The sequence below is a fragment of the Pyxicephalus adspersus genome, chromosome 3 (genome assembly GCF_032062135.1).
Source record: "Pyxicephalus adspersus chromosome 3, UCB_Pads_2.0, whole genome shotgun sequence".
Lineage (NCBI taxonomy): Eukaryota > Metazoa > Chordata > Amphibia > Anura > Pyxicephalidae > Pyxicephalus > Pyxicephalus adspersus.
The window spans coordinates 5,534,210-5,547,511 of NC_092860.1; the positions used below are offsets into that span (position 1 = coordinate 5,534,210).

The window sequence follows — 13,302 nt, forward strand, 5'->3', positions numbered from 1 at the left end:
GAGCATGCATTGCAGAGCATGGAAATTAGGAAGAAGAGCAGAAAAATGCCAATTGCCTGGCGTGTGCCAGAGTTTGTAGGTAAAGATCCAACATATGCATTTTGATTGCATCAGCAAGAGCCAAAGCGACAACAGCAGCCTCCATTATTTTCTTTGCAATATTCCAAACCTATAGAGATAAAAGCTTCAGCTAAAGCAACATTCACCCAAAGTCACAAGTTTACATTTATTTATAGTCATTTACTCCAACCACCCTCTCCATTTTATTTTTTGTAGATCCCCCCCAAAATACTTTTTCTCTTCTTGAAAATGCTGCTACCCACTTTACCTGGCAATGCCTTTCTCTGGTATAGCTGAGTAACAGCCATACGAGCCCACACATGCAAGGGCTGATTGTTGGGGCACCGGGTCTAACATTAGTTCCCATTAGCAATATTTGGACATCCAGTGATTGGCACAAGGGGATTGATTTACTAAAGGAACTAATCAAGGTGAATAAACACCCTGCAAGGATAATTCACATATCTGGGTGAATGTGTTGATAGTTCATTTTGCAAAGAATACCCAATCATGTGTAAGGAAATCTAAAAAAAAACAGGCTTATGGATTCACTAAGCTAAATGAAGAATCTCTTACAAGTTCATTTTCCTATGCAAACAATATCTCCCTATATTATATTTATGGCTATTTGGAGTCCAGAGTCCACTTTGTAATTACCAACCAGCACACAAACAACCTTTAGTGGTCACATAACATGAGTTCATTTTTTATTAGTTTCCAGTGAACTAGGTACACCTAAGGTTCAAGTCTAAAGTATGCGATTTCCTTTGTTACAGTTTTGTTTTTTTTTACCATGAAGTGAACCAATCCCAATCATAATAAAATCCATGAATCCAATGCCTTACACAGTTACAAAAATTACAGTTGTCACAGTTAAAAGAATCACCCTAGGTAGGGGCACAGCCCGATCAGCGGGTCTGGAGGAGACAGATAAAAGTAACACATTTTATTTGGATTATTGGCACCGATTTCTAGCGCAGGTCGGATCAATCAAACCCGACTTTTTGAGTAAAAGGCAGCAAATTAAAAATCACCCACAGGATTTTTGTATCATTAGGAAGCTCCTTTGGTGAAATCCCTACCTCACTACGTCAGGGACTCTCATGGGTGGGGATTTCTCACCATGGGCGCTTCACCATTAGGCACCCAAAATTAAAATCGTGATGCACAATGGAGCGACTTTGAGATCACCTAGAAGCACTGGTTTGTTAAAAAAAGGCTCAGACAACAACCGTCCCTCCAGCCGTCAGTGGCCTGCAGATCCAAGATGGGACTTTATACTAAAGACACAGATAGCCATTGTAGATATACATCAGAGGACACAATTTTGCAGCCCCCGAAACCGTTGAGGTCACATGACTGCTCAGAACCGAGTGGCTGGAAAACTTTAATCCATTAATGTCCTATGGTGAATCCATCCGCAGGATCCGTCTTGGCAAAGTCCATGGCACACTCCCAGCATTGATTACGTAGGCACCGACCGCTCCTAAGTTCTATTCAGTAGTAGTTTCTAGGAGGAGAAGGCTACGTCGGCCACCTTCCCCGCGGCCAATATTAAGCAGGGACCCGGATGCCAAAATGCTTCCGCAGCTGTTCCAGGAACACGAAGGTCAAGACTGTGTGTGGGACGAGCCGAATGCCAGCCGGAACAAGACCCTGAGAGTGAAAAATAAGAGCAGATTCATACAAAAGGCAAATGGCATATTCTATCCTTTCCCAAAAAAAGACACCTCGTAGCCTCCCCAATAGGGAATACAGAAATCACTGAACTGTGTACAGTCACAGATATCAGTGTTATAATCCTAATTATCTATTAAAACTAGAAAACCGGCACATGCTATGCACTCCATGCTCATAGTGTCAATGGTGGGAGCTAAACCCAGGGCTGCAAGGCACAGGTAGGTACATTACCATACACTAACTGGCATGCATTTATTAATTAATAATCGCCTCTGCAAGTATCTACAACTTCCCCCTAAAAAAGCCACTGCCTAAACAAACCTCAATCAATAAGTTTCTTGTTTGCATGAGTTCACGTTCAGGTGGCTTTGCTTACTCCATCCATGAATGTTTGGATTCAATTGCAAATGAAAGCAAATGCCAGCTTTTATGGTACCATGCCCTAAAACAAGTCCCGGAACCCTTTAAGGAAAAGCCCTTCCCTTCCCGGTATTACCTTGTAGAAGGCCAGTGGTCCCAGTTTTGCTGTCTCCATGGCACAGTGAGCAACTCCCTAGCAAAGAGAAGAGGAACAGGTTAGGGAACAGGTAACCGACCATATCCAGGGAGTCATAAAATCATCATCAAGACAACCCTACCCTGTACTCCCCCTTGGAATTCATCAGTCGCGTCTTCAAGACATCCAGCGGCTGACAAAGGAATGTAGCGCATCCACCCTGCAGAATACAAATGGTTGATGTTAGGCTTTAGATAATTCACCACTTACTGAACCATACTGGCATTAATGATGCAAAATGATAAAAAATATATTAATCAACATTTTAATTTTTCTTTCAACCTTTAATGTCCACTAAGGGCACTCCAAATAAAGAGAAGGATACTAAAATATAAAGTCAGGAATGGTCAGACTCAACAACACAATAAATAAAGCAGAAAAGGGCACAAAGGAAACTTTTTATATAATAAAAGGTAACGGTGGGCACAGGTTTGCTCACACTTGACCCTGGCCATGCCACTTAGCAAGGAGAGGTAATCACTCCAGGCAGTGTCTGACCCTATAGAGGAGCCGGTGGGTGGTCGGCTGTGCAGGAGCTGCCAGGGAATGCCACATTCAGCAACACTAATCTTACGTATAAGGATATTTTATCTTTTACTCATTTAACCCGAATCTGATAGTAGGAGAGTTGTGACAGTCTGTAATGTCAGGTAAGTGATTATTAACTAAACTGATATGATGGCAACCAAATCCAAACAAGGTTGTAAATACGATTGCCAACCTGAAATAGCAAACATTCCCAAGTTGTAGATTCAATAGTAAGGCTTCCATAATAATTGTAATTATCAGGTCGTAAAGTTTATTATAAGGTGTGCTTCTGTCAGGGAGCCAGTTCCAGCTTTGGGTGATCACTCACGTGTGTGTCAGTAAGATTGCATGAAGCAAAGCGAGCTGACCGAGAATCCTTCTGCTCCTGGCTACTGGATATTGGATCCAATGAGATGAGAGGGAAATGTCAGGGCAGTATTGGCTCCCATTTCTATCTTGCACAAGGCTGAAGAAGGGGGAAGGTACTGAAAAAGCATCACCAGCAAATGTCCAAGCAGGAGACCTTCCCCCTTTCTACAATTAAGAATTGTAGACTAATGACAGAAAAAGAATTAAAAGCTGAGTGAACGGAATTAAACTGCTGCCCGTTTTCTTTAATACATCAGTAATTTTGGACCAAGAATCTTAATTTGGAGCCCTAAACCTTTGGAACTTTCATGCATAGGTTCTCTGGATTTCTCTCTTCCATTGGGACTTCCCTGATCTAAATAATCCTAATTATCCACATCCTGTTTGTGGTTCCAAACCCTGGGACTGTACATAACTTTAACCTTCCAACAAGATACTAAAGCTAATCCTCTACGCTCCCCTGAAGAAGCCACATGGTGAAACGCGTCAGAAAAAAGACAACTGCGATTTCCTACAACCTGTCCTTATGACTTACACGTTCAATACTAATGATATTCAAATAATATGTGTTTTGATATGCTTCAAGTTCAGGGGAGCCTTGTCTAGTCAAGAACAAATGTTGCCAAAAAAAAGCCCTTTTCTCAGTTTTTTTTTGCAGAATTAGGAATTGGTGTCGTAATGATGATTAATTCCTATCTCATTGGATCAATAGGTTGGTGGCCATGAGCAGCAGGATGCCCGGTCAACATACTTTGCTTTGTGCAATCTCATATTCACCTGCTTATGCTTAGTGCTTTTAAATATATATATCTCGTTTCTATATGCAATCTCTACGCTAGGTGATCTTGATCATTTTCATGTGCTGGGTAGCTGAGCACACAGAGCACCATAGTAATGCACGCTAAGTGATAAAGAGATAAAGCAAGAGGCGGCTGATACAACAGCAAATACCCGAATTCAGGTGACCTCTGACCCTTCACACCAATGCTAAAAATTAAAACTAATAACGATCAATAATGGAGCAAATCTGAATATTTTATATCCAAGGCTGAATATTTAGATGCTTTTAGAACAACAATCAGTTCTGTGACAGTTTATTAGAAAGTCCATGATATATTTTAGTTGGTGCTGTGGTTGCAGTGGCAATCTGGGTCGATGTGACCATTCTGTGGTTACAGACAGACAAAAGTCTATCAGAAAAGAATAAAGCCCTGACATTAGATTTCTGTTACTGATTTCTGTTACTGATCTCATTTCCAATGAGAAGAGAATAAAGTGCTGGACACACAGCGCCATTCTTCTCTATGGGGAAGGGAAAGGGCAGGATGAGCGAGTGGCACCTCATTGTGTCCCCAACCGGAAAGTTCAATGGTTGCCCTGCTTGGTCATTTATTGATCCATCGGGGCAGATTGATGAATGGCGTTGTAGGAAGTCTGTCAATCGTATTGGCCCACAATAATCTAGCATGTGTACATAGCTTAAGCCCCGAGTGAAATTTCCAGAGTGTGGCTCGGGGTAAAAAAACATGCTGAAAGCGGTAACTCCGAGCCACACTCGGGTTAGCTAATAGTGTTGCTGTTTGAATTCGGGTTGTCCTTATATTCAACCCAAATATGGCTGTTCGAATTCAGGTAGACCCGACCCGAAAAACACAGGATTTGGCGTCACAAAATTTGTGAAAAAAAAAAATGTAAAAAATGTTTAAAAATTATTTTTACAGTAATTTATTGAATGTTTGTTTTTTTAATTAACTTTTTTTTTTTAACAGGTTTTCCCACAATGACAATATGATTCCCGCCGCTGTGCAGCCATGGGAATCCTCCTGTCATTGCAGAATCTCCGGGCACTAAAGGTGTTACATGGGGACTTGTCCCCATTCATCACCTATAGTGCCCAGAGATCGCAGTGGAACTGCAGAGGTAAACTGCAGTTCAGCTCCATTGTGACATCACGTGGGAAACTAAACTTGGGAAACTGGGGAAACTGTGGGAAACTGACTTGTCCCCATTCATCACCTCTAGTGCCCTTTATTTTTAGAAAGAGAAACTCTATCCAAGAATACATAGTAGTAGCACAGTACGGCAGCAGCGATCGTTGCTGCAGCGCTGTACTTTGTGTTGTTGAATAGAGAAACTCTATCCAAGAACACATACAACTAGTAAAGGGCTGCAAGTGCAATCTGATTGCTCCTGCAGCCCCTAAAAAAAACTAAAAATAACCTGAATTCTCACAATATTGACTTCAATGGTGTTCAAATTCGCCATTTGAACACCAGGAGAATTCGACAGCTATTCGATTGAATAGTGAGATATTCGACCAACACTAGTAGCTAAAAACATTAAAAAAAAACATGTGGTCCCATCGGCGTCCTGCCCGTCTTTGGGCTTCTCCCTCGTTTTGTATTGGATTCAAAACAAAATAACTGTACTGAATCCAATACAAAGTAATCATTATAATATATATATATATATATATATATATATATATATATATATATATATATATATATATACACACACACATACACACATACACATATATTATACATGCTACTGTACAGTTATATTACAGGTTTCAGTATTATTATGCACCCTTGTTTTAACAGATTTGTGTTTTTTTTATTTAAAGTTTATCATTAATTTTATTAAATATTGGACATATTACCATGAGTTATGTCAAAGAATTATAAGCCTACAATGTAAAATAAATTTCTATTTGCAAAACAATGTACTGCTTTTGGCATAAAAATTCTGACATAATTGGACCGCCGGAGGGTTGACACAGCAAGAATCATCAGCCAGGAGTTTCTGCAGCTCAAATATCAGGAAGCTGAACAGAGCACCATTTCACAATGCAGAGGTAAACTTTTCCTGACTCTGTGGTTTCCTTCCTACACAACATGTGATTATAAAAAAAAGAAAAAACTTACTGCAATTGAACTTGCAAGAAAGTGGGTGAAAATGTTATCAGACATGACGCCAGTGTTTAGAACCAGCTGCTTCGCCTGGTCGTAGCATGCCAACTGCAAGAGATAAAATGCAGCGATTACACAAGATCACAATGTACACACGGACATTTCACACCGGGGTATCACGGACTTACCTGCCCTACAGTTACAAGGGCTCCCCTGCTGGATGCCATGGTGGCCCCTGAGAAAAGCCTCCGGAATCCCTCTATAAACGGGAAGAATAAAAGTATTTAATTCCATTTGCTTGCACAGCATGGCAGTAGTATCAATGTCACATTATCGTGCTAGACTACCTTCTTTTATGACTCGGAACATGCCGTCCAACGCGTGGGCATAGCTGGAGGAGAAACAGAGAAGCGGACAATCAAATACAAAATGTATAGAAAGCTTAGTACAATATACAAATCGTGAAGAAATCTTAATGCGTAGGATTAGGGAGCTTCCATAGGGTGACAACACTCCCAGTACTGTATCTATGGAGGAGCAGTGTTGTCACACTAGGACAGGCAGTGTGTTAGGGCTACAGAACCCCTTCTCTTCTGAGTTGTGGTTTACAGCAGTGTATAACAGTGCTTAAGATTTCACTGCACAGAATTTCTGAATGGATTAAAAGGTATTTTATTTAGCTTATAGGACAGATAAAAGTAAATGGCTCCAAAAGGTTTATTTATTAGATATAAAGGCGGCATATACCTTATATTCTTCAGTATAAATGAATTTTTTTTTAAATCTAAAAATGCCATAGAAAAAGAATTTTGGTTTATACTTGGATCACACCTTTAGATGGCGGTGTGTCCTCCTGTGAAGTGTGTAACAAACTTTTACTGTCTGAGACAGATGATGACACAGTGCCATCTACTGGTGACCAACAAAATCATTTAAGAGCAAGTGACCTAACATAACCAACTCAAAAGTACAAAATACTTTCCCCTGTAAAAAAAAAGGGGCAAATAAAAATGATAAACACACGGAGCTTATTTATTAGTATATTTTCCACTTTAAATCAAATGTTTTAAAAACAACACATCATGGATAAATTTATTTACATTATTTTATGCACATTTGTGTTGATTACAGTTTTGAATGTTGGCAGTGATGGCTGCATTTTATACTCTAGGTTTATACTCGAGTCATTGTAGCTCTCCTTTTTTTTTTCCAGGTAAAAGACGATAACTTATCAGTTTATGTTCCGTAAGAAAAGTTCATTCTTTTGGAGCCAAAATAAACATTATGGTTGGGAATAAGCAACAGTCATTTCTAACAATTGATCCTTGAGGGATGTCTACTGTGGTCACCTACTGCCCACTGACATGCAAAGGTTTCCCATCCAAATATAAGACGACATTCCCTGGTTAGGATACAACAAACTTCACTTACTTGCGTCTAAGGTGGGGCGGAAGCTTCATGTCATTTTGCATTCTGGAGGAAGAAAAAAAAAAATCAAACCAATGTTTGAAAGCAAGTTGCAAGTCTTACAATTAAAGTGGAAATAAAGTGAATGAATGGGTGTTGTCATGAGACAATGGGTGCTGTCATGTGACATTGGGACAACAGTGACACCTACAGGTTGTGCAATATATTACCAGATTTGTAGATGTACAACTTTTACACCAATGGTCGCCAACCTTTTCGGACCCACGGACTACTAAATATACCAGGTCTGGACTGCGCATGCGCGGGGAGCCGGGTGTCACTTTAAGGGGAATAAACTTCTCCCATAGTGACGCCATGATGCAAGAACCCGCCCACTCTCTCACGAGAGAGTGAGAACCTGGGTGATACAGCAAACCTGGAAAGGATTTCTTAAAAATATTTTTCTATTAGTTGGCAAATGTTTTCAATTCTGAACCAGATTTAGTACAGGTTTGCTGGATCATCCAGGTTCACCCATGACAGCCTATCTTATCCTGTCTTTAGCTATAAAAGCTTTAATAAATCAATGTTTTATGGCCATGTGTGATTACCCTTCCAAGTAACACCTGCTTCCTTTATTTCTTCACTTGGTTACACAGTCATAGGAAGCCGGGGGAAATCTGTCCAGTAAGGGTCACAGATAGAAAATAAAGCTGACTGAAAATTGTAACTTTTTTCACTGAATTGCATTGGAGGGATAAAGGCAAAAAAAACTCACCTGACGTTCACCATGTCAGCCGGGGTCCCAACGAAGCCCCCGGTAAAACCTAAAAGAGAAAATGATCAAGATGACCTACTGCTGACTTCCTCACTCATAACCTCGTCACATGCACGGCTTCAAGACTTAGAGCTGCCCCGACTCTCTGGAATGGTCTTTCTCAAATTTTCTGCTTGCTCCTACTTTCTGCTCATTTAAAAGAGTGCTTCAACCTCACCTACCCGTCTTTTTCTTCTAAACCGTCACTTCTTCCCACCATTCCATACCCCCCTCCTATTGTGTGTTACTTCCCTCACCTCCTAGATTGTAAGCTCTTTGGGGCAGGGTCCTCTCCTCCTCCTGTGTTACAGTCTGTATCTGTATCCCCTATTTAATGTACAGCGCTGCGTAATATGTTGGCGCTATATAAATCCTGTTTATTAATAATACAATGTCAAGTAAAAGAAACTCTATCTGCTCTCATCCTTGTGTGACAAGACAGCTGTCAGCCAACCAACCAACAGCCAACCCCGGCTCGGGGTCACCACTAATGAGGAGGTCATTAGGAGGAAGCTGCAGCCCCAGCCAATTAATGGCGGGGTCATGGCTAAACTTGTGCAAGAATATATTTCGTGCAGCTCATCTGACCAGGTGCAGCTATATGCGGACTCATTGGCATGCAATACTGAGCAATGACGCCATTTACTGCCCGAGACTTCAGGTGTGCCCCCCCTGGAATTACACAAATCACAAACATTGCTCATTATTACTGCACAACCACCTCAGGAACAAACACGTGGTACAAATATATAAAAAGTATCAAAAGCTTTAATGGTTGGAAAAATGGGATTTAAAAAAGCAGCAAAGCAGCTGCATTTAGGTGTCCCCACTCGCAATTGTTTCAGGTATTTCTCCTAGATTGTAAGCTCTTGCGGGCAAGGTCCTCCTTTGTCACTGTCTGTTATTTGCAACCTCTATTTATTGTACAGCGCTGTGTAATATGTTGGCGCTTTATAAATCCTGTTTATTAATAATAATTTGCTTACTGTAAGCTGCATGAATGGTTAACCACTTACATGACTTACATAATTCCATATAAAAAAAAACTTTGATTCCAACTATCTACACAAGTGTTTGCCAACACCTGAAAAAGCCCTGCGGTGACAGCTCCTGGGTGCCAATTGGCAAAGGTTGGGTAATGGGAGGGGTATACGCTGTGGTTTTTAACTGCTGGTCTGAACCTAAAAGGAGCAAGACCAGATTTTTCCAAGCCAATGTGATCCTTTTAGCAAAACATCCCTTAAGAAAATAAAAAATCAAAACCCTCTGCCATGTGCTAGGCACCGGTTACCTAAATGTGCCATAAGCAACAGACTCCTCCACCCACCCCTGGAAGCTTTGGTGACTGGCAACTGTTCCATGCACTTTTATTAGTGCTGCCAATGCTACCTATATTGTGTTCCCCACTGCCAGAAATACTGAGATTTTACCTGGGTCCTGGCAGGAAGAACACCATTGGTAAACTTAACCTCAAAAGAATCAAAGGCACAGAGTGCGATGGTGGCGTTACGTCTTTCCATTGACATATTTGCTTTACTGGTTTCGATAATCTTACCCAACACTTGCCGAATCTGATCCCAAGACTAGGGGAGTTTTGAGACTTTAAAAAAAGAAGCTTTCTCATCACTAGATTTAGCATGGGTTCCCATGGTTGGCACCTTTGCCAGCTGCTTAAGCACTTGCATGGTAGTGCTCATTCAAAAAGAAACCAGCGTTTGCACATTGACAGCAGCACTGATAACGCTCACTGCGGCCCCCATCCATTCCCTATGGAGCTGCAGCAAGGAGATGCTACATGTACTTCCGTCCCCAGGCGGCAGCGCTTCCTGGCGTGAGAAACTGGCATTCCTTATTGCAGCAAGGACAGCTTAATGTGCCCGATCATGGCATGGCTAGGAATGAATGAACTGTGCCGGAGTTACATCATTCCAGCCTGGCCAACCAAAGATATCATGTATATTCAAAATATATCCATTTATTTAAAATAATATCAAAACATATCAAACATTTAAACAATAACATTTCTTCATTTCATCTCTAAAAATCACATAAAATCTTCACCAAGAATGGCGTACAATTCCAGATAATGGGAAATATTTGTTTGTTCTAGAGTTCTCTACGCGTTTCGCGATTTAATCGTCCGCTTCCTCAGGAGATATATACTCTGTTAGCTCTTCTCCTCCCTCAAATCACAGATAGCACCTCAGCGCTGATGTTATATGGCACCAAATATAAGGGAACTGCAAGATCATCAAACTGAATATCTGAGCTTATCAGATAAGCAAAGATGATCACAACTTGCTATCTACAGGGAAGTTAAGAAGTTTGGCTTTCATTCTGTATTGGCTTCATCATAGACTGGAAGTTGGATCCATTACTGAAAAGAGATATTTTACAAACTGGACAGTTTGATGATCTTGCAATTCCGCTGTATCTGGTGCCATATAACATCAGCGCTGAGCTGCTTTCTGTGATTTGTGGGAGGAGGAGAGCTAAGAGAGTATATATCCTGAGGAAGCGGATGATTATACCGCGAAACGCGTAGAGAACTCTGTACACCATTCTTGGTGAAGATTTTAATGTGATTTTTACAGATGAAACGATTAAATGTTATTGTTTGATATGATTTTAAATAAATGGATATACTCATGATGCCCATTGTTGTTACTGCCTTAAAAGTCCAAATTTTTTTATTGTATATTATCTGAAATGGATCAATCAAGGGATGTGGCAGTTGCTAAGGTAGTAACGAGGAGGAAGACCAAATCTTCTATGTTCCTTGCTATAAGGTCATCCCGTGCTATGGGTAACAGTAGCATATGGTGTGCACATCTCATTCCATGGGCTATAATATGGGTATGGTCTGGTCCCCCCTAATTTGCCCAATTATTTATAGTTATACCCCCCGATTTCCTGCTGTGCCACCTAACCTCACTAAGCTGTCATACAACAAAGGTTCTCTTCTCTGTTGTCACTACAATGATCCTCCTTCATTTCTCTTTCTATAGATACACCCATTCTGTAGTCATCATTGTTATCTACATTCTTTCTAATTTAAGTTGATTCATTCTGCGATCCTTTACTCACACCACACCCGTCCTCTCCATTTGGTTCACAATAATCTTTCCATGTCACCTTCTCCATTGTCTTCCTCTAAGATCTGCTCATTTTTAGCTCCCCACCCTGATCAACCCACAGACATCATGACTAGATCTCTATGCATATCTCGGGTATAAGGATGACATAGGAAATGTGCAATTTTTGGTGGAAAGAGCTGTAGGTGGGTGGCAGCGCCCTGTATTGTGACCCAAAACAGCCAGGTGGTTACTGAAAAGTGCCGGGCGGTGCACCCAACTAAAAGGGTCTGGGGGGAACACTGGAAATCGGAGATCACCTTGGAGAAGTGACACATTTGTTGTTACATGGATTTAAGGCCAAGCTGCACATGCAGACTATGACTTGGGAATACTAAAAGACTAATTCATTTTCAATATGAGATCACATGAATATGTTTCTGTGCATTTCTGGACAGTGTTAGGCACCCAATGCCAAATGTGCCCAAACCCCCAGACGTGTTCTTAATTACCTGCCTACCAGGCCATAAATTACATAATGCATTGTGCTTCAATTTGCAACTTTTTGCATGCAATAAGGCACCTTGCATTAGTTGGACCTGCATTTTTCTGTGGGTGCAGCAATGCACTAGCATCTATGCATTGGGGTGCACAATACCAGGGGTGCATTGCAGCGTAATGTAGGTGTCCTGGGGTTTTCAAGTAACCAATAGATCAAAGATTTTGGAAAGCATTTCCCTTCCACTTGAAAGGGTATTTAGATTAATTTCAACCCTGATTTTCATTGTATAGCAGCTTGAAATATTAGTGATTGGTTTTAACATGGTCGTTTAATATTCTGATCTATATTGTTGAATGAAAAAGTTGGATAAGTCTGCGAATTCTTGCAGCATGTGTGCCCAATATAAAGCCTGGTTGGAAAAGCCTGACCTTTGCCAACAAGCTGTAGAGAAGTGTGTTGTTTCTGCATGGAAGCAGTGGTCTCTCTAAAAAGATCTGACACATGCTCCAAAGTTCCAAGTCTCTCCAAAGTCATTAACAAAGCTCTCCAATCAGCAGGGAGCATTAACTTTTTTATCTCTAGCTCCAACATTGCGGAGGGTTGGGGGTGCAATTGTATTGGATTGGGTCAGCATGTTTGCATGAAACCGGCTTTTCTATTCTAAAGGAAAAAAATGACTTTGCAGACTTTTTGTATTGCTTCACTTTTAAATTGGACTTTTATTTAATAACATCAGAGTTTTTTTTTTTAACAAGCCAAGTGTACCTGTCTGAAGAGGGATGCACTCAGTCCATTGTAAAGAGCAAAAAAGCCGTCATTCTTTATCACAGAAATTGCCATTCCAGTCATTCTCATCTTCACCTCTTGCTGAGTTTGCAGATGTACCTGGAAAGGACGAGACACGTGACACAGCGCGTCAAGAAAGCTTACACATTCTCCTTGCTAATGAATGACCTATAGTGATTGCAATATAACACAACATAAAACCTAGAGTGATTGCAATATAACACAATATAACATAAAACCTATAGAGATTGCAATATAACACAATCTAACATAAAACCTATAGTGATTGCAATATAACACAACATAACATAAAATCTATAGTGATTGCAATATACCACAACATAACATAAAACCTATAGCGATTGCAATATACCACAACATAACATAAAACCTATATGATTGCAATATAACACAATCCAACATAAAACCTATAGTGATTGCAATATAACACAATCTAACATAAAACTTATAGTGATTGCAATATAACACAAAAACCTATAGTGATTGCAATATAACACAACATAATATGAAACCTATAGTGATTGCAATATAACACAACATGACATAAGACCTATAGTGATTGCAATATAACATAAAACCTATAGTGA

The 13,302-nt window shown here is 40.4% G+C and overlaps 1 protein-coding gene across 1 annotated transcript in view; it reads right to left on the reverse strand.

Moving 5' to 3' along the window:
- Positions 1-737: 737 nt before the first annotated feature.
- Positions 738-13,302, reverse strand: part of SLC25A10 (solute carrier family 25 member 10) — a 19,471-nt gene continuing 6,906 nt past the window's right edge. The window contains exons 2-10 of the mRNA XM_072403185.1: positions 12,665-12,793; positions 8,294-8,355; positions 7,540-7,581; positions 6,456-6,499; positions 6,297-6,367; positions 6,124-6,216; positions 2,379-2,456; positions 2,237-2,293; positions 738-1,716 (exon numbers count right to left, since the gene is read on the reverse strand). Coding sequence (XP_072259286.1) covers positions 1,615-1,716; positions 2,237-2,293; positions 2,379-2,456; positions 6,124-6,216; positions 6,297-6,367; positions 6,456-6,499; positions 7,540-7,581; positions 8,294-8,355; positions 12,665-12,793 — 678 coding nt within the window. The 3' untranslated portion in view covers positions 738-1,614. The remainder of the gene's footprint in view (positions 1,717-2,236; positions 2,294-2,378; positions 2,457-6,123; positions 6,217-6,296; positions 6,368-6,455; positions 6,500-7,539; positions 7,582-8,293; positions 8,356-12,664; positions 12,794-13,302) is intronic.